Below are 21,398 nucleotides of genomic sequence, written 5' to 3' on the forward strand. Positions count from 1 at the left end.
GAGGGAGCTCGTGAGCATAATCCATCCTCTAATATTGTGGGTTGGGTAGCTACGTCATTTGCGTGAGTCTTTCGCGCATGGTCGACCGGCTGTCCACCCACAACCTAACCGGTTGCTCCAACTGTGCCCCGACCACACAAGGACACTCACTGCGTCCATGAACTGCAGCATGGCTGCATCTTCAAATCGGGTTATGCTGGGGCCGTTAGTAGCTGCCATTGACCAGGGCACAAGCTCTACACGGTTTTTGGTAAGTCAAATCCGCAGAGACGGTCTCCAGCTAACGCAACTAGCATAGCTAGCTAGCCACGTCCTTTAAATAACCCTATTACTATATTTGCTTACTGTTAGCGTATTCGTGTGTTTGTCCCTTTACATATTATGTAGCTTTGTAACCAGTAGGCTACGTACTTGTCGTTCAGTGAATAACTTTAACGTAGTAGGCTATGTTAAATATACCGGCAGATTTGTTTGTTGATAGTGCCTCGCCTACACCACACGTGTATATAGTTCACTTAATTGGTAACATTATCATAAAATATTCCCAGTTGTCTATGCAGTAACTATCAAGGTAGCTTGCTATGTCTTAGTTTAGTGAAAATGAAATGTATTTGTTAAGTGATGCGTTCACGGTCATATTGGTCAGTCTTAAGCATCGTAATGCAGTAAGTTACTTCATCACCACCCAGAGGTCATAAGTCTCTTTCCTGAGCTGTAAAACGGTTTGATCAGCTTGTTAGTCTTCCAATCGTATTTTTTTAACATGACCTATCCAAAACGCACAGGGACAGAGAACTATTGCATTAACCACCCATCAATGACTTATTCACCCCTTTGTACTTAAAGCTAAACCCCCTGTTAAGGATTTTCCCAGGGGCTCTACTTTTCATGTTAAGAATCCACCTTAGCAGTGAGCTGAAGTGTGTCATCGGGTTTATGAAGAAAATGGTGTGCATCCACTCTCTCTTTCCTCCACTCTTTGTTGTAGGTGTTCAATGCCAAAACAGCAGAGCTTCTCAGCCACCACCAGGTTGAGATAAAACAGAGTTTCCCCAAAGAAGGGTACGTGTAAATAAGTGATATGATCATGTCTGGAATCCCAATTTAGTTTCCTTCCTGACGTGTATACTGTACCACTAACTCAGATAAAAAATAAAAAACAACCACTAACTCTCAACCCCTTTCAGTTATTACCAGTTTTAACCGAATATCATTTTTTCTTTTCTTGTTAAGCTGGGTGGAACAAGATCCCAAAGATATACTCCAGTCTGTTTATGAGTGCATGGAGAGGACATGTGAAAAACTCACCCAGCTCAACATAGACATCTCCAATATCAAAGGTAATGTAGTGCACTATTTCTCTATCCTTCCTGTCTGTCTCCCCCTGTCTGCCTCAAGTGTTCAGAATTACAATGCTATTCAAAATGACATCTTTCAGCAATCGGAGTGACTAACCAGAGAGAGACCACAATAGTTTGGGATAAGGAGACAGGCGAGCCACTTTACAATGCTATTGGTAAGTTATGATCATGCACATGCTACAGGATTGGATTCAATTGGATTAAAGATGCCTGTGTCTCCAAGGGAAATGCTTATTATTCAGTCCTAGGCTTACAGTGTCCAGGGACCTGACAGGTGGAGTTGTTACAATCCTCTTTTAAATCCACTGATGCCTTTACCATAAGAGTTCCCCCCCCCCCCCCCCCCCCCACATAGAGATGAATGCAACATCTTGACTGTTCTCTCCAGTGTGGCTAGATTTGCGGACGCAGTCCACAGTAGAGCGGCTCATCAACAAGACCCCTGGACGCAACAAGAACCACCTGAAGGTGAGGGGGATCGGGGGAGGGGTGGGCTCATATTTTGGTCCAGCTCTCTGAAGCGCTCGAACCCACTCTCAATCTGCTACGCTTCTATGCTTAATCTATCTGATCAGCACAAGACCGGCCTTCCCATCAGTACTTACTTCAGCGCTGTGAAGCTCCGCTGGCTGATGGATAATGTGGATGAGGTCCACAAGGCGATCCTGACACACCGAGCCATGTTCGGGACCATCGACTCCTGGCTCATCTGGGTGAGCTCTGGATGCCAGTGTTCTGTATCAGTAACAATTTGCAGGTGGCAGGGAGGACAGAGGGGAGTAATGGTTGTCATCTGGTCAAATCAATTTTTTGATGGCATTAATGCTTTTGCTATAGACCTATAACCTGACATTGGTAAAGTAATTCACTAAAGGGATGGATGGCTTTTGTCAGAGTTTTTGTCTGAGAGTCAAGAAAGGTTGCTAGACTAATTCTCACTTAAGATGTATTGTTAACAGAGAAACCATTTGAAACTGCCTCCAAACCTACATGGGATGTTTGTTTGGACAGTGTTGCTCAAGCTTCATAGATGTGAGCTCTGTGGAAAAAAAAGTATCATGCAAATAGTGTTCCATGTATCTGTGCTCCATATGCATATCAACACAGTTTTGTGTGATGGCCCTATTCCAGTGTCTGACAGGGGGGAAGAAAGGAGGTGTCCACTGCACCGATGTGACCAACGCCAGCAGGACTATGCTCTTCAACATCCACACCATGGAGTGGGACCCAGAGCTCTGCAAGTATGGGGAGATTTTAAGATGCATGCATACAGTCATGCAATTTAGAGATACATACAACTAATTCATTTTTCCGAAAAGTGCATGTACTTCTATAGAATATGGACTTGAAGTGTCAAGTATTCACATACTGACATTAAATGTATTCAAATAAGTTTGGAATTTGACATTTTGGTATTATTATATATATCACGGCTGGACCTGTGCAATTTGTTGTCAACAGATATTTTGATATTCCAATGGAGATCCTGCCGAAAGTTAGGAGTTCCTCTGAAATCTACGGTTTAATGGTGAGCCTCCATTTTTAACCTCGTGTTGTTTTGTATTGTTGCAGAAACACGTTGTTGGCGTGCTTGACAAATGCTAGCAAAGACCCAAATCAGAACGATATTTGTTTATTTTCTTTTAGTCTTACTGTAGTTTCTAACTGTAGAGTGTGGTGGATGTTGGGTAATATCTAAATCAGTGGCTGACAGAGATGCCTTGGATATTATTTCAGAAGGTGAAAACAAACATGTAGGCTGACTGTTTAGCAGCCAATGTCTGCCGTATGTTGAATGTCTGTCTAAATCATTTAAAATAAGTTCAGTAATTCATGTTTTGTTATGTGTTTTGGAATCGCTGAAAGTTTTTTGTGGTGATGTCACAGCCGGCATTCTATTGTGTGCCCTGTTGTTCTTGTTTCACTTCTCCCACTGGTAGAAAATAAGTTCTAGCCTGGTAAGTGTACATTAGCACCATCATCCCTGTTGTTGTTCTTGCTGTGGTGGTTGTCACTTAATCTTGATCCTGCTTCTGACTGTTCTAAAATGGTGAAGCCATCAAACGGTGCATTTCCAAGCCTTTAGAGAACCTCTAAGGCTTGAATGAACAATTAGAAAACCGCTTGGTTAAAAAGACACGTCTCTGGTCATAACAACAGTTGAGCTGTATTATTTTATTTATGTTTTATGATTATCAAGAAAATGCCCAATGGCGCTGAGGGTGTTGAGATTGGTGCCTGCAGGTCCATGTACTTGGGCTTCCCCTATATCATTTTTCAGATTGGAAATGTACTGGATGGGTGTGTTTCTACGTTTTATTTCTCCTCCTGTTGTGGCATGTCGCTCTGCTCTTGTCGAGCACGCATTCTAAAGCCCACAGCTTCCAAAGGTTCTACACTTCCTTCCTGTCTGACTGCCCAGCTTCCAGTTGGTGCTGTCATTGCAAGACAGCTTTCATGTGCTGTAAATCTCTTCACTCTTTGGGCCCATCTATATTGAGCCTAAACCATAGATCTCCAAAGGTTTTGACAAACAAAATCTGTTTAGTTAACGGTATTAATAAAGGGCCAGGATGAACTATGATGATCTTAATTGACATTTTTAGCGCCTTGATCCCTCAAGATGGGCAGGTGAAAGCGGAAAATGGCCTGACTGGTTCTTCGGAGTGAAGACATTTCATCTCTATGGCTGCTCTAACACCCCCACCCCACACCTCATCCTGCTCCCGCTTTCCTTCTTTAAGGGACCTCTTTCCTGTTCCATCTGACAGGGTTATTTTGAGGTTGGTTCGAATGTCTTGTTGTAAAAAGGGCTATACAAATACATTTTGATTTGATTTAAGAGGACACATTTGAGAGAATGCAAATCCACAATTACCATGGGCATATTTGGTAAAATGTTTGTGTGGTTTAGCTCAGTCTCAAAAGGTTAATTTGTATTCACTCAGCTGTTGGGTAATGGTGTATGCGTAAACAGTTGTGAGAAGCTGTCTCTGTTTGTTAAAGTATCTTTTTTTCTTTGGTAGACATCCGGCTCGCTCTCTGGTATTCCAATCTCAGGGGTAAGTATAATTATCTCGGTGATTGGTCATTGCATCATATGAGATTGTGCATGTATGAGCAGTTTATAGTCTGTATTACAACAGCCAACCAGTGCCTCTGTTTCAATAGTGTCTTGGGGACCAATCAGCTGCCCTTGTTGGACAAATGTGCTTTCAAGATGGACAGGCCAAAAACACGTAAGATGTGTGTGTGTTGCAGTGTGTGATATGTCTGTATCACGATACTGTGTAATGACCATGAGTAATGGGACTTTCAGGTATGGGACTGGCTGTTTTCTGCTGAGAAACACTGGAGCCAAGGTACTTTAAAGTAGATTTCTTTTTACAACAAGAATACGTCTTTTAGTTTAAACAAAGGGATTTATTTACTCTTATTAAATTATTTAGCCTTCTGAGTTCTGAGCTTCTGATAGCCTTGACCGTTAGACACATCCCATAAGGAGTTGGTAGAGAGCCAGTGGGGCACCATGTAAACCTCCTCCTCTCTCTTGTGTTGCCTCACAGCCCGTCATGTCTGACCACGGCCTTCTGACCACCGTGGCTTACAAACTGGGCCGAGACAAACCCGCCTGCTATGCCTTAGAGGTAAACTTTATACTTTAAAGAAAACTATATTCATTTATCCTAGCTGACAAAGGAATACCAATGTCTTATTTACAATGACTGAGTAAACATATTTTTAGCTCTAACTTAACTTATGATTGGTTATTGCATGTATAATTTCATCAGCTCCTATTCCAATTGGATGTTTTTGATTTGCCCATTGGCCTGTGTCACCCCAGGGTTCAGTGGCCATTGCGGGAGCTGTAGTACGCTGGTTAAAGGACAACCTAGGCATCATTCAGACCTCCACTGAGCTGGGTAAGACAGACTTATCATCTCTTCAAACCTTTTAAATGCATGCGCAGAATTCTTTTACAGATTTTTGGGGGAATAATTGGAGTCATCATGAGCATTCCACTTGGACAGATCTAAGTGTTCTCTCTGTTCCTTAGAGAAGTTGGCTGCTTCTGTAGGGACGTCGTACGGGTGTTACTTTGTTCCTGCGTTCTCTGGCTTGTACGCCCCCTACTGGGAGCCCAGCGCACGAGGGTGAGAAACTGACTACAATAACCATGAGCGCTCCAGCCCTCCTGCTTCACTTCTGGAACCCTAAACACAAGATTACATTTGCTTTTCAATCAAAAGGGGGAAATATAGGGAAATAAATGTAGTCCTTTCTTTATGGAAATACTTCTTACATTTTTGTTTCAGAATCATTTGCGGCCTGACTCAGTTCACTAACAAAAGTCACCTGGCCTTCGCTGCATTAGAAGCTGTGTGTTTCCAGACAAGAGAGGCAAGAGTCCCCCTCACAGACAATTAAAAACAACAAAAAAAACTATATTTTCAGTCCCGGTTCTCAATAATGTTTTTTTTTACACTAGAGCCTATGTCAAAGCGAATGTGATAAGAAATGTAATCCTAAAGGGGAGCTGACTTTCTGCCGTGTGTATTTGCCTGTTTGCTGGGGTACAGATTATGGATGCGATGAACCAGGACAGTGGGATCCCTTTGTCTCAGCTGCAGGTAGACGGGGGCATGACCTCCAACAGACTGCTAATGCAGCTGCAAGCAGATATACTCTGCGTACCTGTCGGTAAGACACACACATACAAACCCTTTTAGCCACCTACCCGTCAGAAAATCTGTCCCTAGCCAACTCAAATAAAATGAGACTGTTGGCATTACACCATTTTCAAGGAGGTTCATGGTAATAAAGGTCCCACTTGTGTCGTTCCAGTGAAGCCATCCATGCCGGAGACCACAGCTCTGGGGGCTGCCATGGCAGCGGGGTCAGCAGAAGGGGTCAGTGTGTGGAGCCTTAACCCAGAGGACCTCAGCGAGGTCACTTCCGAGAAGTTTGAGCCACAGATCAACCCGGAAGGTAAGGGTGTGACCGGCATTTTAAAATTATAAAAAAATGTGGGGGGGAAATGCATTTGAACTTGGCAACCTGGACAGATGGCTATGTATTCGGTATCTTTCATTATACGTTCTCTCTCTATGTTGGGTAGAGAGTGAATTTAGGTATGCTCGCTGGAAGAAAGCTGTGCAGAAATCCATGAACTGGGAGACCACAGAGCCCATCAGCAATGGAAACGGTATTACTCTGTGACTGGCAACATTTCACATTTAAGGCCAATTCTTTAGTCAGTTCACCCCAGGAAGTGTTTAAGGGCAGTTGACTATTTGTAAAACTTAAACTCAATAGGCTTTCTCTTAATCATGATTAAATGAGCAGGGATCCCTGAAGTGGCTGCACCAATGTCTCTAGCTGTTACAGCCTGTGTGTTGTGTTCATTTGTTCTACTGTTTCTCTCTCTCTCTCTCTCTCCTGTCTGCTTGAATTGGACCTGGGTGTGGACCACTGTCAGGTGAAACTAGTATCTTCAGTAGTGCCCCACTGGGCTTTTATATACTGGGTAGCTTGTTTATGTTAATTGGAGCAAAATACATTGCAGGTTAGTGTACACTGGTGTGTTTTTGTATGTTGAGTGGATGAGATGCGTGGTTGAGAGAGATTACATGGAGTGTGGAGTGGTGGTTATGTAAAACCGTAATGCTGTGAGAAGATGATAATAGGTGTGATAAGACTTCATCCACACAGTAACATTGCATGGTTGAGTAATGTAATGCTAACCCTGACACCCCTCCCGCCATAGCCTACTTTTTATGTTTTTTTCCTGTTTGAGTGTGCGGTATCTAAAAGACCTCAGCCCCCGCTCTGCTTTCCCAGACAACTAACAAGACCTGTTCAGATACTTTCAAATTCAATTTTCACTAAAAGGGAGGGAGGGAAGTAAGAGGGCATATTAGACAATCTGCCACGGTCCAACAGCTTGCTGTCTGCTCCAAGTTACCTTTAGCTACAATATACAGTTAAAGCTTTTTAAAGTGCAGCAAAAACACTGAACTATCCAATGTTTTTTCATGTAAAACTCTGATACGTCCCGTCTTTGTTTGTACCTCCTGTGACCTGCTAGACTGCTAGACCTAAGAAGCCACGTTGTAGTGAGAGGACAGAGAGAGAGGGGGACCTGTCCCCAGATCCTTCCTGTTTGCTTCCACCACCGGCCTCCACAGCTGTGGTGCTACACGAACACAGCCTACATGAACATTCCCAACTGAAAACCAGATGTCGTCAGAGCTCGGATGTCATTCTGGACATCCACTGGAATTAACTTGTAAAATGAGTGAATGAACAAGTCTTGTACGAGTGACATCCCCAGATCCTAATGCTTCCTGTGAGTGAATGGGACATGGTATGGTGTAGATTGTGATGTGTGCAATATATTTCCAGTGTTATGATTTTGTGTGGCTTGTTTTGTAAAGCAGTTGAGAGCGTCATTCATGTTGACATGGTTCCATCCTCTGTACTTCCAATCGTGTGTGAGCCACAGCCTCTGTAGAAAGGGATCCTGTATCACATGTAGAATTGTCCTGCTTTGGTCATTACACACCTCCATCACTGTTGTGCATGAATTCATTGCAGTATCTTCTTGGAAATGTGATGTTAGGGACTGTCTCCACCAATGGCTGTTTGGGATTTTAGAGCACTTTATAGATGTTTGTCTGGTGTGCGGTGTAAAAAGACTGACCAAGCTCTATCTTTTATAACACTTTGTTTTGAAGGGAAAATGAATAGATTTATAGACCTTTATTTGCTGTGCTGCTTTTTGAGGCCAGAGTGAGATGTGAAAATCTTGGGGAAATGGTATACACTGCTTGTGTAAGTTGTTTTGTGAATGTAAGCATGCTGTTGGACACACATGACTTTTACTTCCTAGTACTTGATTTGTGTCCTCCAACCCACCTTTCACACACTGTAAGACTTACACACTTTCTGTATTTACACACATTTACATTTTGTTCATTTGTCAAATCTAGCCATGTACAAATCGTGTGTATAGAAAGTTCCACAGATTAGTCAAGGATCAGAAGTGCAGTTCCATAGCCTATTTTGGTGGTTGACCCAAAACGGCTTGTATTTTGACCAGGCACAGCTCAATAATACAATTTCAACCACAACATTACACAGTACAGAACAACAAAAAACAGCATCATATAACAAAAGGAAACATTTGTTTCTCAGTACCACAAGAAGTAATGTACAGCTTAATGCAGAAAATATCTGTTGATTTCACATAGAAAATTGTAGTCTACTTGCAAATGAATTCGATGCAGAATTTGTCTAAATGCATTTACAATCTGACCTGACCACTGTTGCTTGCGAATACTGTATTGGTACACTTGAAAAAGTCAACTTGCTATTAAAAAGTAATCGTTATATATTTAAACAGAAAGATATATTTAAATTAGTGAACCTCATACTCTTGTTAACCATGAAACTTCCAAGTCTTCTGCTACTGAGCCAAAACCAATCGCCTACTTTAAATATATTAAAACCTACTGCCCAACTTATCCTCGAAATGTAGAATGTCTGCCACCAGACCAAATTGTAATTGTTAAAATAATTACGTCTGTTAGACATTGTGAAAGCCAAACAAAGACTTTTAATTTTGGAATTTGGATATTTTCACAATGTTAAATTTGAAACTTGTGACAAATTCTGTTGATAGAAAGAAATAATTACGATAAACCAACATAGAACGCAAATAGAACGTGTCCTGGTATCAAATTTACAATTGAACTAGGCTATAACCCCGAAAATTACATGCATTTGAACCATCTACTGTTGCTCATTATTAAATAAAATGCAATTGCATTAAACTGGTTTGAAAACATTGTCTTTATTTGAAAATGAATCGTATTTGTTTGTTTATTATTTGCATTTATGGGCATGTATTTATTTTTTTGCACCAAATAAGAACTTTTATGCAAGACCGTATTATTAGACCCTGATTTAAAAACTAAGTACAAAATATCCCGTTTTTAAATGGCTTTCAGACCAAAAAATAAAATTCAAACGTCACCGGAACTTCCCATTGTTGTTTACTTCGTTTAGACGATATTTTCGGTTTCACAAGGATAGCACCGACCAACCATACTCATAACGCACGCTTAAAAGTCTGTCACAAAATGCAGGAGGCCCATAAACCCACCTTTACAGAGGGTGAATTTTATCAAGTTCATTTTAACTCTCGGGTGTATATCGACTCATTTTACTCCAATCCTGATGGTCATCCGGACGAGAACGATGTACCCTTCTCATTGTGGAGTCTAAGCAAGACTTTCTCTTCAGGTGACGCACATTTGCATGCAAAGCCACTTTATTTCTGAATGAATTCCAGTACTGGATGGTGAGACCAGAATGTATTGTATATGTATACAAGTTAACAGTACCGGTGAGTAATATAAGTCTGTATTTGTCTTCTCAGGGAAACACAGTGGGCAAAGACTTATAGATATTGGCACTGGTCCCTCAATCCACAGCTTAATAAGTGCCAGTGAACACTATGAAGACATTCTGGTATCAGATTACACTGATAGCAATCGTCAGGAAATAAAGAAGTGGCTCAATGATGAGGAGGGTTGTTTTGACTGGCTCCCAGTCATCCAGTATGTGTGCAATCTTGGGGGGGAAAGGTAAAGTGAATACAAACTATTGTCAGATACAGTGACAGTATCTGTGGAACAATAAATGTATACAACTTGTGATTCTAATACACAGCAAATCATTTGAATGAAAATGCTTTCCCACTGTGCTGAGACAAAAATTCCAATGAACCCATTGTACCTTTGAACCAAGGACACCCTCCCAAGTGGCGCAGCAGCTGAGGCAGAGAGTGAAGCAGGTTTTGAAGTGTGACGTCCGCCTGGAGAACCCTTTCCACCCAGTCACAGTGGAACCAGCAGACTGCATTGTCACCAGTCTGTGTCTGGAAGCTGCATGCAAAGACCTGGAGACCTACTGCTGTTCACTGCGCAACATTGCATCCCTGCTGCGCCCGGGGGGGTTGCTTGTCATGGTTGGAGTGCTTGGAGAGACTTACTATGTCGTGGGGGGACAGAGGTTCTCCTGTCTTGACTTGTCTCAGGCCACCGTTGAGGGAATTCTGAAGGAGCTTGGCTTTTCTGTAACGGAATTTAATGTTCAGTCTGCTCCAAACCGAGAAAACGATACAGTGTCTGACTACAGTGCTGTGTTTCACTTGATGGCTGTTAAGTCATCTAAAAAAGTTTGCATATGCTAACTAGGAACTAGCTTAGAAGGCTTACATTTCCCTCAAGATCGATCATATAATCTCTAATCTATTCAAAAGTGCCTTCTCCAAATATTACTTGTACTTTACAATTATACTGTACAACATTTTTGTATTGTATGTTTTTGTATTTTGTATGTGTATGTTGCGCAACTGCAACATACAAGATGACATTGCAATAAACATTCATACTTATAATGGACAGGACCAGATTTGATCTGTTTTGAACCTACTGAGCGGAAGGTGGGTGTGTCCTGTCAGGTGTACATTATGTTTTCAACATTGTTTTGCCATGGAGTTTGGCGAGACATAAGCACAAACCTCAAGATATTCATGTAAAAAATGTGTACCAAGTCCAGTTTCACACAATATTTTACTATAAAAAGGTTTACAATTGATGCAAAAAGACGTTACACTATTGACACATGCGCTGTGTCTTTCAGAACAGAAGTGACTGAACCCTTCTCTCAAATTCTTGTGTTCACTTAGAGAGGTCTGCTACAAGTCCCTCTCTCCCACTGAAGGAGAGGATGCCCGCTCAATATTTGTTTGGATGCAATCAACCCTACAGGATCATCAGTGAAGCTTCGCTCATCTTGTCTGACATCTCTTCCTCCTCCTCGTCCTCCTCCTGCCCCTGTTTGTCTGCGCCTCTCTTTACGCCCCTCTGCTTGGACAGGGCCACAGCATATCGGATGGTGTACATGTTCCAGTCGCACCTGAGCAGGAACCAAACACAGGAAAGCACAGAAATCACCGGATGCTCCATTGCTCCTATTCCCTGTGTGATTGTATAGAATAATCTTGGTACTTACAGTTTTGAGAGATCCTCAAAATGCCTTTGGATACTCTTCTGAAGAGACTGAATGGTGGGTAGTATGGCCGTAGACCTGTCGACCACAAAACAGAAGACCACAACCCAACGTTAGAGCAACAAAAACACCTGCTTATTGTGACAGTGAAAGTCTGTCCGTTTCCTCAGGGTAGTGTGTGTCTGGAACTTCCCACCTGCTCTTGAGCTTCTGTCCGTGCTGAGTGAGGAGAGACTGCGCCCAGCTCAAGTAGAACTGCAGGTGACCAGACTTCTCCAGGGCCGACGCCAAGAAGCCCAGCAGCTTCTCGACGTACACGTCAGGGAGGGAGCCGCACACCACCGGGACTAACACACACCCCACATAAATGTTTACAAACACACAGGGCCACCATATAAAGACTCAACTTTACTGTTGTTTTACTATTTCAAGATATACTTGAAATTCTTTCTTGCCCTTACTAACTTATTGGGTAATTAGGTCATTATGCCTTTACTCAAGGCAATGACAATCTCACAAACTGGTGACCGGTAATCTGGTGACATAGGTTACACACAAGTAATACAGGAAGTAAGTCCAAGAGCCGACCACTCACTCTGCTGATGTGGGATGGCCTCTAGGACCTCCTGTGTGAGGACACTCTCGTTGAGGCGGAACGCCAGCACGATAGCCGACGCCCACTCCATCTTCCGCAGCTGGCGGCGGACGCTGAGCGGGGTCACGTCGAGGTCAAGGTCGTAGGGGTCAAAGACCAGAGCCCCGTCCAGGGAATAGATGAGCAGACCCTCTGTGGACGTGGCAGCCCAGCTCCGACCTGAGGGGGAAGAAGCGAGAGAGACGGAAGAACTTCAATCTAAACTAAGGAATATCTGATTATATTGAGAACCAGGAATTGTATGAAGTTGAGTGACAGCTGGTGTATTGCAGAGGAAGTCGTTTGGATGAGCAGTTTGGGTTCAATTGATCCCTGGATCTCACAAATAAATATCACCAGTTGAGCTGCGGTAAACTATGGAACCATGGATCTATCACACCGCCAACAGGACACTGCACAAGTAATAATACAGCAAGGGAAAGTTAGGATCTAAATTGACCAATTCCTTTTGATACCCACCAGTAGGAGAAAAACGCAGGGAGGTGACCCTGATCTCAGGTTTGAAATGACGAGAACTCATGTCTCCTACGTGAGAGAGAGAAAGCCAACATTCAGTCATTCAATAAATCTATATTATCTATATGTATTTACATAATAATAATACAAAGAAAATCCTTTAAAAATCAATTATATAATAATAATAAGCATGTACAATCCCACTGCTATGCTAAAGCACAGTGAGGGCTGTCTCCTACCTTTCCTGACCCCAGGCAGACTGAGCTGGACCCCATCTCCATCCCCCACCCCCTCGTCGACCAGCGCAATACTCCCAAACTCTGTCATCTTCCGCCGATCCAAAAACTCCTGCACAGAACGGAGAGAGCACACAGTTTAACCACCACGTCATTTAGCACAAGGCAAAGAAAGAAAACAACATAACAAAATAAACTGAATATAAAGGGGCAGAAAGCTTTCCACAGGAGGAAATCTTCTTACAATACTAGTGAATACAAGTCAGTTGTCCTATCCATGGTAACCTGAAACTGCTTGTTGGTCAGTACCTCCATGGCGTCCAGAGACAAGTTGCAGGAGATCTCAAACTTCTTCATGAGGATCTGCTCCCTGATGTTGTAGATGCAGACAAACTTGGACTGACCGCCGGCCAGTATAGACTCCCCGTCCGCCGAGTAGCACAGCGACGTAAAGGACCTTCACACACACGGTACAAAGTGCAGAAAAAGACATTGGATGTGAGATAGAAAGATCATCCTAAAGATAAACATTTCACTCTGACAAAATAAAAGTTTCCTAACATCTACACAGACACACATCCCTCCCACATGACTCACTTTCCCTTCGCTAGCTGTTTGGCAGTGATCTTGTCTGTCTCTTTGCGGCCTGTCTCCAAGTCGTGACGCCCGGCGATGGAGCCTAGCTGCGCGGCCGTCTGGGGGTTCCAGAAGGAGATCTCTCCGTTCAGGGTGGCCACTGCCAGCTCCTGCCCGTCTGGGCGGTAGGACACGGCCAGGCCTGGAACAGCAAACATGGCCGGAGGAAAGAGAGAGAACAACAATCACGTCCACTTCTGAAAATAGCATTTAGGTGAGCTTTCGTTCATTTAGGATGACAGGCATCTCTTATCCAGTGAACACTACAATAAAGAGTATTCAACTCCACATTCAGAAATAGCTGTTGGTTATATTGTATTTGTAAAAACCGGCCCTCTTCCTTTCATCATTACCGTCGGAGGTGAGGCGCAGGGTCTCTTTGGTCTGCCAGCTGTCCAGCATGTCCCAGAGACGCACAGTGCGGTCCCACGAGATGCTGGCCAGGATAGACTGGACCGGGCTGAAGCACAGGCAGCTCACTGGGCCCTCATGACCCCCCAGGACCTAGCCAATAACCACACAGAGACCATGTTAAATCATCATAAAGAGACCCTTATAAACTTTCAGAGCAGACAAAGATGTCTAACTCTGGGATGAAATGATCTATTTAGATTTAGACTTGGATAACATTTTGTTTGAAACAGCCAATTGGCTGGCATCAACACAGAGTGTGGGGTAGTTGGGGTCGGTCACCTCCAGCAGGCGCCCGGTCTGCATGGACCAGATGAAGACCTCGAAGGAGTCTTGGGCTCCAGCTGTCACCAGATCCCCGCTGGGGTCCACCGCCAAAGAGGAGAACTGAGTGGGCCGCGGGGACGTGAACGTCCGGAAGTTGCGGTACCTGAGGAGACACAAACCAGTGAGACTACCGGAAGAACTAACAAAGGGTGTTCAAATACAAGTAATTCATGAAAAGCCCTTGCAACATTGGAGCACTGTGAGAGTATTGCCAGTACATGTCTGGTGACTAGCAGGAACAGTAATCCCCCATCCAGCCAGTTTGTCTGTGGCCTGTCCAGGTCAGCGAGAGCAGCAGATCTTACCTGTGCAGGTCAAAAGCTCGGACGGTGCCATCGAGAGACGCGCTGACGATGACAAAGCCGCTGGAGGTGAAGGTGACATTGGTGACACTGCTGGTGTGCTCGGTGAAGGTGACGAAGCACAGGCCACTGCTGGTGTTCCATACCTTCACCTGCCATTAGGAAACCCCATATCAGCACACCTGCTTCTGTTGATACCTTTTACACTTACAATTGTTGTAATGGTGTTCATTATAGTTTGTCTAATAACTCACTTTCCCATCATCCCCTCCTGTTACAATGTACTGGCCGTCAGGAGAGTAGGCCAGGGCGGCCATGTTGTTGAAGTGGCCCTGCTGCTTGAAGACGTATGACTCGCTCTGCCATTCCCACACCAACAGCTGTCCTAACCCTGAGGGAAGATGGAACGAATATGGAAAGTTAGTGGCACATTGTCATATTTGAGCTGGCTAATAAAGAAAATACTTTTTTTAGCCATATCTTTTTCCATACTCAACAAAGCAGCATTCCCGCCTTTTTCCTACCTGAGCAGCCAAAGCCTATCCAGTCTCCGGAGCCGTTGATAGCCACTGAGGCAATCCTCTGGTCAGAGATGCTGAGGGAGTGAATGAGGTTGAAATCAGGGAGCTCGTGGAGGTGGAAGACCCCAGATGCAAAGCCCGTCACCAGGATGTGTGTCGGTTTGTGGAAGGTGGCTGCCGTCAGGTTGTTGAAGTCGCCTTCCTTGTTGAAAAAATGCCTTGCGCAGGAAGACAAACACAACGTGTGACTCCCAAGTAGTTTCCCAAATTACCTAAAAAAAATGGCTGAAATTCAAGCCATCAGACCACAACATAAAAGGAAAAGGCCTAGAGCACCTTTGAGCAGAGGTGAGTAGCAGGTGACATGTCTTACTTGCTAATCAGTTTGTATCTGACGTTTGCTACTCCCTCCGTTTCTATTGGCCCATCTGCCTTTCCTTTGACAACCTCCCCTCGAGGCTCTCCCTCCTCTCCTTCCTCCCTGTTCTCTTCCTCCTCATCCTCCTCAGACTGGTCCCCTCGGGTGCTCGGCCTCCCCGCTGGTTGTGGGGTCTCCCGGGGCCTCCTGAGAACCAGGCCATCCGGCTCCGTGTCGCTCTCCCACACACACAGCATCCCATCCTGACTCACTGTGTACAACTGAAGAACACACACTGGGTTAAACTCACTGCATACCTAAACACACTCAGACAGTGTAAGGGTTACAAAGACCCAGCACCTTTGGTTTGAGCCTAATAAGGCTCTTGCTTCATACTAAAAGAAACTTTTCACTCACATCCAAACTGTCTTTTTCAAAGAAGCAACCGACGATGAGGTCCTTGTGTCCTCCTAGAGAGTAGTAGATCAGGTTGGCCCAGCGCTCGGCTCCAAACACCCAGGTCGACATGTCTTTGCTTCCCACAACAAAGCACCTGCATCGGGGGAGAGGAGGAACACATGGTTGTAATTCAGGGGGGGGGGGGTTACTGTATGTAAACAAGGTAAATGTAACGTGTCAACAGTCACTCACTTGGAGTCGTCTGTCCAGTCGATGCAGGTGGTCTCATCATAGGGCCCATAGTAGCTCTTGTCCAACACAAAGGCGTTGAACTCCCGTTTCTTCCCAGGAGCATGGTACATCAGGGCGACATTCTCCTTGGTGACCACAAACTTCCTGTAGGTGAGGAAATTACAAGATACAAATTAAAAATAATCTGCAGGTTCATCTAATATCTTATGTTCAATATATAAAAACAATGCCACATGGTGAGTTCTGCATTGACATGTACTGGGACATGTAGTTTTATACCTGCCGTCAGGAGAGAATCGTACACTGTTCACAGGTTTGTGAAAGTGGAAATGATGAAGCACAGCCCTTGTTACAAGACTGACTAACAACGCTGCTCCATCTGTAACACAGAGACAAACACATGAAATAAAAACCAGTTGTCAAGATTACATATTTAGGCCTAAAGTCAACCATTGCATATTTATACTTAGATTTTATTACATGTTAATTATACCTTCATCAACCAACACTGCCAAGCAGCCATCCGGGGAAAGGCCAACACAAGTAATGTTCTTCGTTGTGGACACTGGCAGCGTTTCAGACTTGTTACTAATAGGACAGATATAGAAAATGATCAGATCACATTCAAGTAAAACTATCAGATTTTAATAAAGGGTTGCAGCCTTGCCATACTTTTTCAAGTCAAAGACAGATATTCGATTTCCAACCGGACTGATCACAGAGTTTCCATCCTTGGAGAAGCTCAGGTTCCCATGGCGGTAAACAGCTCCCAACAGGTTGGAGAACTAGGAGCACAGTTGATATTATTTCTAGTAATACATGCAACAAGCTAGCACTGACACAAATCAGCATATTCATTTGTATTTTGATTTGACACTTAGGTTAGTTCAACCAGCAAACTGTCAAGATAACTAGCAAAGGTGGTAAGTTAGCTAGCCAGCTATCAATGTTAACTAGGCAGCTTGTCAAAACTTACCCTGTATGCAAACTTCATATTGGTAGCAGTTTACGTATCATGCAGTATTAATATAATTTAGAACATATATCACATATAGATTTTAACCAAGGCTTCATTCATCTCATGCTTGCAAACCACACGTGTGTGCGCAGGTGTTGACACTACACATTTCCGGGTTAATTTTGCCACAGAGCCACCTAGCGGTTGGAGTGTAATTTGCCATGAAATTCAGTGAAAGGGATAGAACTGCACTTTATGTAGAAAAGTAAAAAGTTTTATTGCAAACATTATTCGAAAACTTTTTTTACATTTTTTTTAGATGATGTTGGTCTTAGAGGTTAAGAGACACATTCAACTTACACATCTCTACTGTAACAATGATGGTGACATTATGGTGACATTATAATAACTTTGTGAAAAGTTTTTCTTTGCTTCCAGGCATAAACAATGTGTCAAACTCTATTTCCAGGTGATCTGTGTGCTCAGATTCAGAGTCCAGACCAATTAAGTCATTATCATTTCCCAGCATCTTCCACCACGGTAGCTTGGCACCTTGAAGAATGGCATTGTGGGATTGCCGGGCTCTGGCGGCCACAGGGGCGGAGCGACTCCGAAACATCTCACAGTCAGCTGTTGAGGCGACACTGAGGGCAGGTGCATCTGAAAGACAGGAGAGGGAAGATAGACACACGTCCAGACCCAATCTGTGTGTGTGTGAAGTTACTGTAGAGAGGGAAACCTACTCATGAGCAGCTCCAGGTCAGTGTTGATCTGAGCCAGCAGGGCCTGTGTGTGGATCTGGGCCTTCCTCTCAGCCTCCCTCCCCTGGAGGTGCTGCAACAGCAAGGCCTGGGTCTGGGTATGGAGCTCCCTAGTGCCCCCTTCAGACACCACAGAGGACTGCAGGAAAGGAGGCATGGAGGGAGATATTAAAAGAAGCAAAATCCAAATATCGAGTCATGGCCTATGTACACAAAATACATAACACACACACTATACATACACTTAAGGTTCAGGATTCTTATCAAAAGCCATGGTGACTTACAGGGTGGAAGGCAATGTATTCGTCCACCTCATTTTTCAGCTCTGCTCTTCGCCTGTCTGTCAAACCTTGCGTGCCAATCCAAGGAGAGGGAAGAGGAGGGACTTTCTCCGCCCTTCGTTTTTTTAGGAAACGTAGAACCTAAAGCCAAGGGACAACACGTTTATTTTAGTTTTATGTACACAAGAAAGTGTGTGTGTGTGTGTGTGTGTGTGTGTGATTACCGCTCTCTGCAGAACAACAGCAGCCCGGTACTGAGAGAGTGTGTGTCTGACTTGCTTGAATCTTCTCTTCTCTTTGTAACCTCGCCAAACCTTTTGGATGATCAAAGCGGCCTGCTTCTCCACCTCTCCCAGGTACCTCTGGACTTGACCTACACACACACAGGCACATATAAAAGCTTCATGTTTTGGCTACCCGCAATGTTTGGGTAATCTCGTTGTTAAGATCAGTGACCTATGCACTTTTGTAAAGCTCTCTCTTGGAAGTCTGCTAAATGAATAAATGTAATGTTAATGTAATGTAAATGTCAAAAGAAAAGAAAAAAGAGAAAGATTGTGTGTGTGTGCGCTACCTGGGGGCAGCAGATGCAGCAGCTCCAGCTGTCGTTGGTGGAACTCTCTTCTGGCTTTCTGTCTCCGGGCACACACCTGCAGACGAAGCTCCTCCGCCCAGCGCTCCTCCTGAGCCTGCTGCTCCCGCCTCCTCCTCCGCTCTCTGACAACACACACGCACACGTCTTGAACACAGCTATGGAGTTTGATACTTGAATAACTCCATTCACACGCACACAGCACACGCACCTGAAGCTCCTCTGTAGCGTGCTGACAGCTCCCGGAAGTTTCTTCACCCTCCTCCTGGTCAGACAGGCCCGCCACGCAGCCTGAATGACACACGCTGCACGCACACACTCCTTGGACAGCTGTTATTAACAAGAGAGGGTCACACACACACCTGAGCACATATGCACACACACACAGAAACACACACAGATGGTGTGGGTACCTGTGTCTTCACTGGTTCGTGAGCTCCACTGTGCAGCAGGTTAAGCAGCTCATCCACTTCCTCCTCCAAACCACGCCCTCTATATTCTTTACTAATGATCTTGTCCAGTCCTGGTGTGCAAAACACACACACACACACACAACAGGTCAGCATTCATGATGACTAACCTTCAGGTGTGTGTGTGTGTGTGTTCATGGTCTTGCTGCCCACCTCTGAATCTGTTGACGATGAACCGTAAGGTGGTGCCCTTTTGTCTGGCAACCAGGAGGAGCAATCGAACTGCTGCCCCACCCACAGCTGATTGGGAGGAGTTTGTCAACTCGAATGCAACGTCATCCAGAAAGACAGCCAGACAGTCCAGCCTCAGATCTGCAAGTAGCTCACTATAAAGGAAGGATGGAGGATAAAAGAGACAACGTGAGTTATAGAAAGAGAGACAGGGAGGAATGAGAAGAGACGGATGAGAGACTGGAAGGCTCTATTAGGTTGGAACATTGGCATATTCAATCGATAACACTTACATTAAGAGTGCTGATGCACTCCTAATGCTGACATAGGTAATGCGATGCTTGGCAGCGTATCATAGATGGAAATACCTGTTGGTTGAGAGGACCTGTTGCCACAAGGACAGACACACCTGTTTCACTCTCTCATCCTCGCTCATCTGGATGTGCTCATAGAGCGTGGACTGGAGGGCTACAGATGAACGACAGAGGAAGATCAAAGAGGGTCGGGGGTCGGAGATTATGAGAAAAAAGGGAGAACGGAGGTGAGATCGGTGAATGACAAGAAAAAGAAAGGAACAACGTTTTTCATTTTTCAGCAATCGTTGACATCTTCTCATAATTCATAGCAAATGCTCAGAGTTATAAGTGAGGTACTATGGGTAAGTATGGGATGGAGCCCGCATTTCTCACCTTGTGAAGCCAGGTGGTTGTGTCCTTTCAGAAGCCAACACAGAGAGGCCATGACCTTCCTGAAGTGATGCAACATTTCAGGCTGTCCATTTTCCTAAGGAGAGAAAGAGAAAAGAGAAACGGGGTGAGAGGGAAGGAGCGAAAAAAGGGAAAAGGGAGGAGAGAGAGGGAGTCCAAGTGTTACTTAAGAGACACTCTTAAGTAACAAAATAAGTTTCAGACGTGTTTGTGTCTTACCTCCAGACCTGTCATGAGCCGAAGAGCCAATGACAGAAGGTTATCTGTGACGGATGGGAGCAGCCTCCTATGGAAGGCCAGCTCGTCTTTGTCAAGTTTCACGCCCACACAACAGGAGCTGCATAAGAAGAGGAATTTAGATTTTTTTTTCAATAATCTCAAGACACAACCAAAACGATCTGATCATTCATGGACCACATAGTATAAGAGTATATACTCATTCATATACTGTTATATGAATATATACTTCATATTCTGTTATATGAGTATATTCTCATTCATATACTGTTATTCAGTATCCAGCAGTAGCGCTGCTTTGTTTATAGACTTTGTATATTGTTATTATACTAAAATTGACTAAGATAACTTTCAAACGCACCTCAGTATTTCAGCAATTTGTGTAGCAGATGCATAACCTCCGTCCACTTTGTCATAGTTCATATTGAGGACATCTGCACAGTATTTCAGTACTCCATCCCTATACAAGTCTTGCTTGAATGCATCCAGTTGTGCACCATCTTGGACAGACTTCCTCCTCAGGATATCTTCATTGTGAAGTTACATGAATGGGTTAACACATACCGAAACATATTTAATACTCCTTAACATCAGAATGAATGTTAAGAACTGTAAACATTGCCCTGGTAGTTAAAGACCAGTAGCCAGTTAGATAGCCCTCTAACTACCCACGATATGGGCATGTTATGTTATAAAATAGTTATTTACGTTACCTTGCAGCTTTGAGAGAACAAGAGAAACTTGTTTCTCCGGCTTCAGATCTTTCCTGGCCACTAGAGCACATAGAGCTGTGTCTCCCGTAGATAGACTCATTACGTTTTATTAGCACTAGTGTTACTGTAGCACTAGCTGTTCAGCTCAAGCAACTACAGCTTGCTAATACATTTGTAAATGTTAATGTCTGATATTACAAGCTACCTAGTCCTCGTCAGGAAGGTTTGATAGCTAGTTGGTGAAATGTAAGTGAGATAGATAGCTAGTTGACCTCTATGAAAATGTACATTCACGATCGCAAAAATAACACACCAAAATTGCGTCTGTTTCTACGGTAACGTCACGTCATCGGGCTGCGACTAAAGCCACCAGCCATCAGCCAGAATTGCAATATTCAAACACATTAGATTGAACAACATACAGCCAATGTATTACTTAGATCACCTCTCCTGTCCACTTGAAAACACATAAGAATACTTTGATTATATGGTTGAATACAAAAATTGTTTTCCA

At 43.9% G+C, this 21,398-nt stretch overlaps 4 protein-coding genes across 6 annotated transcripts; 2 read left to right on the forward strand and 2 right to left on the reverse strand.

The window, feature by feature from the left end:
- The first annotated feature begins 147 nt into the window (after positions 1–147).
- On the forward strand, positions 148–9,162 carry gk (glycerol kinase). Of its 3 annotated transcripts, XM_067260606.1 has the most exons (21): positions 148–250; positions 989–1,062; positions 1,234–1,340; positions 1,439–1,516; positions 1,750–1,829; positions 1,937–2,074; positions 2,493–2,602; positions 2,823–2,889; positions 3,302–3,319; positions 4,388–4,423; positions 4,533–4,600; positions 4,681–4,723; positions 4,928–5,008; positions 5,206–5,284; positions 5,419–5,515; positions 5,678–5,762; positions 5,942–6,062; positions 6,207–6,350; positions 6,481–6,567; positions 6,841–6,927; positions 7,450–9,162. In XM_067260606.1, the coding sequence occupies exons 1-21, from the start codon at positions 158–160 to the stop codon at positions 7,455–7,457; spliced, it is 1,701 nt and encodes a 566-aa protein (XP_067116707.1). In that variant the 5' UTR covers positions 148–157; the 3' UTR covers positions 7,458–9,162. The 3 variants fall into 3 exon arrangements, with proteins under 3 accessions (XP_067116707.1, XP_067116709.1, XP_067116708.1); XM_067260608.1 differs by lacking the exon at positions 6,841–6,927; XM_067260607.1 differs by lacking the exon at positions 3,302–3,319.
- A 264-nt stretch (positions 9,163–9,426) lies between these two features.
- On the forward strand, positions 9,427–10,831 carry zgc:64002 (uncharacterized protein LOC393330 homolog). Its single transcript, XM_067260736.1, has 3 exons — positions 9,427–9,668; positions 9,805–10,012; positions 10,176–10,831. The coding sequence occupies exons 1-3, from the start codon at positions 9,506–9,508 to the stop codon at positions 10,618–10,620; spliced, it is 816 nt and encodes a 271-aa protein (XP_067116837.1). The 5' UTR covers positions 9,427–9,505; the 3' UTR covers positions 10,621–10,831.
- Positions 10,832–10,983: 152 nt separating this feature from the next.
- pwp2h (PWP2 small subunit processome component) lies at positions 10,984–17,095 on the reverse strand. Its single transcript, XM_067260735.1, has 20 exons — positions 16,971–17,095; positions 16,667–16,779; positions 16,488–16,582; positions 16,274–16,373; positions 15,995–16,138; positions 15,761–15,896; positions 15,359–15,624; positions 14,989–15,203; positions 14,719–14,855; positions 14,468–14,616; positions 14,118–14,265; positions 13,778–13,928; positions 13,386–13,566; positions 13,098–13,245; positions 12,792–12,900; positions 12,556–12,621; positions 12,037–12,255; positions 11,638–11,788; positions 11,445–11,519; positions 10,984–11,348 (listed from the first exon to the last, which is right to left on the reverse strand). The coding sequence occupies exons 1-20, from the start codon at positions 16,986–16,988 to the stop codon at positions 11,195–11,197; spliced, it is 2,775 nt and encodes a 924-aa protein (XP_067116836.1). The 5' UTR covers positions 16,989–17,095; the 3' UTR covers positions 10,984–11,194.
- A 186-nt stretch (positions 17,096–17,281) lies between these two features.
- LOC136966256 (IQ calmodulin-binding motif-containing protein 1-like) lies at positions 17,282–21,200 on the reverse strand. The gene is made up of 13 exons (XM_067260720.1): positions 20,885–21,200; positions 20,533–20,698; positions 20,154–20,271; positions 19,917–20,010; positions 19,596–19,695; positions 19,210–19,382; positions 19,000–19,109; positions 18,798–18,916; positions 18,569–18,711; positions 18,219–18,367; positions 17,998–18,135; positions 17,696–17,852; positions 17,282–17,612 (listed from the first exon to the last, which is right to left on the reverse strand). Exons 1-13 carry the CDS (start codon positions 20,982–20,984, stop codon positions 17,353–17,355), a joined length of 1,827 nt encoding a protein of 608 aa, XP_067116821.1. The 5' UTR covers positions 20,985–21,200; the 3' UTR covers positions 17,282–17,352.
- Between the last annotated feature and the right edge of the window lie 198 nt (positions 21,201–21,398).

This window comes from Osmerus mordax, chromosome 22 (assembly GCF_038355195.1).
Source record: "Osmerus mordax isolate fOsmMor3 chromosome 22, fOsmMor3.pri, whole genome shotgun sequence".
NCBI classification, from domain to species: Eukaryota; Metazoa; Chordata; class Actinopteri; order Osmeriformes; family Osmeridae; genus Osmerus; species Osmerus mordax.

Excerpts from the sequence above, each read along its gene's own strand:
- pwp2h (XM_067260735.1), bottom strand. Across the intron at positions 13,929-14,117 it reads AGACCGGGCGCCTGCTGGAG|GTCCTGGGGGGTCATGAGGG; the intron begins GTGACCGACCCC and ends GTTATTGGCTAG. Across the intron at positions 13,567-13,777 it reads CCTGCGCCTCACCTCCGACG|GCCTGGCCGTGTCCTACCGC; the intron begins GTAATGATGAAA and ends TTGCTGTTCCAG.
- zgc:64002 (XM_067260736.1), top strand. The coding sequence starts at position 9,506 with ATGCAGGAGGCCCATAAACCCACCTTTACAGAGGGTGAATTTTATCAA. Across the intron at positions 9,669-9,804 it reads AAGCAAGACTTTCTCTTCAG|GGAAACACAGTGGGCAAAGA; the intron begins GTGACGCACATT and ends TTGTCTTCTCAG. Across the intron at positions 10,013-10,175 it reads TGCAATCTTGGGGGGGAAAG|GACACCCTCCCAAGTGGCGC; the intron begins GTAAAGTGAATA and ends CTTTGAACCAAG.
- LOC136966256 (XM_067260720.1), bottom strand. The coding sequence starts at position 20,984 with ATGAGTCTATCTACGGGAGACACAGCTCTATGTGCTCTAGTGGCCAGG. Across the intron at positions 18,712-18,797 it reads ACGCTACAGAGGAGCTTCAG|AGAGCGGAGGAGGAGGCGGG; the intron begins GTGCGTGTGCTG and ends GTGTGTTGTCAG. Across the intron at positions 18,368-18,568 it reads GCTGCATCTGCTGCCCCCAG|GTCAAGTCCAGAGGTACCTG; the intron begins GTAGCGCACACA and ends GTGTGTGTGTAG.
- gk (XM_067260606.1), top strand. The coding sequence starts at position 158 with ATGAACTGCAGCATGGCTGCATCTTCAAATCGGGTTATGCTGGGGCCG. Across the intron at positions 1,830-1,936 it reads GCAACAAGAACCACCTGAAG|CACAAGACCGGCCTTCCCAT; the intron begins GTGAGGGGGATC and ends CTATCTGATCAG. Across the intron at positions 4,601-4,680 it reads GATGGACAGGCCAAAAACAC|GTATGGGACTGGCTGTTTTC; the intron begins GTAAGATGTGTG and ends TGGGACTTTCAG.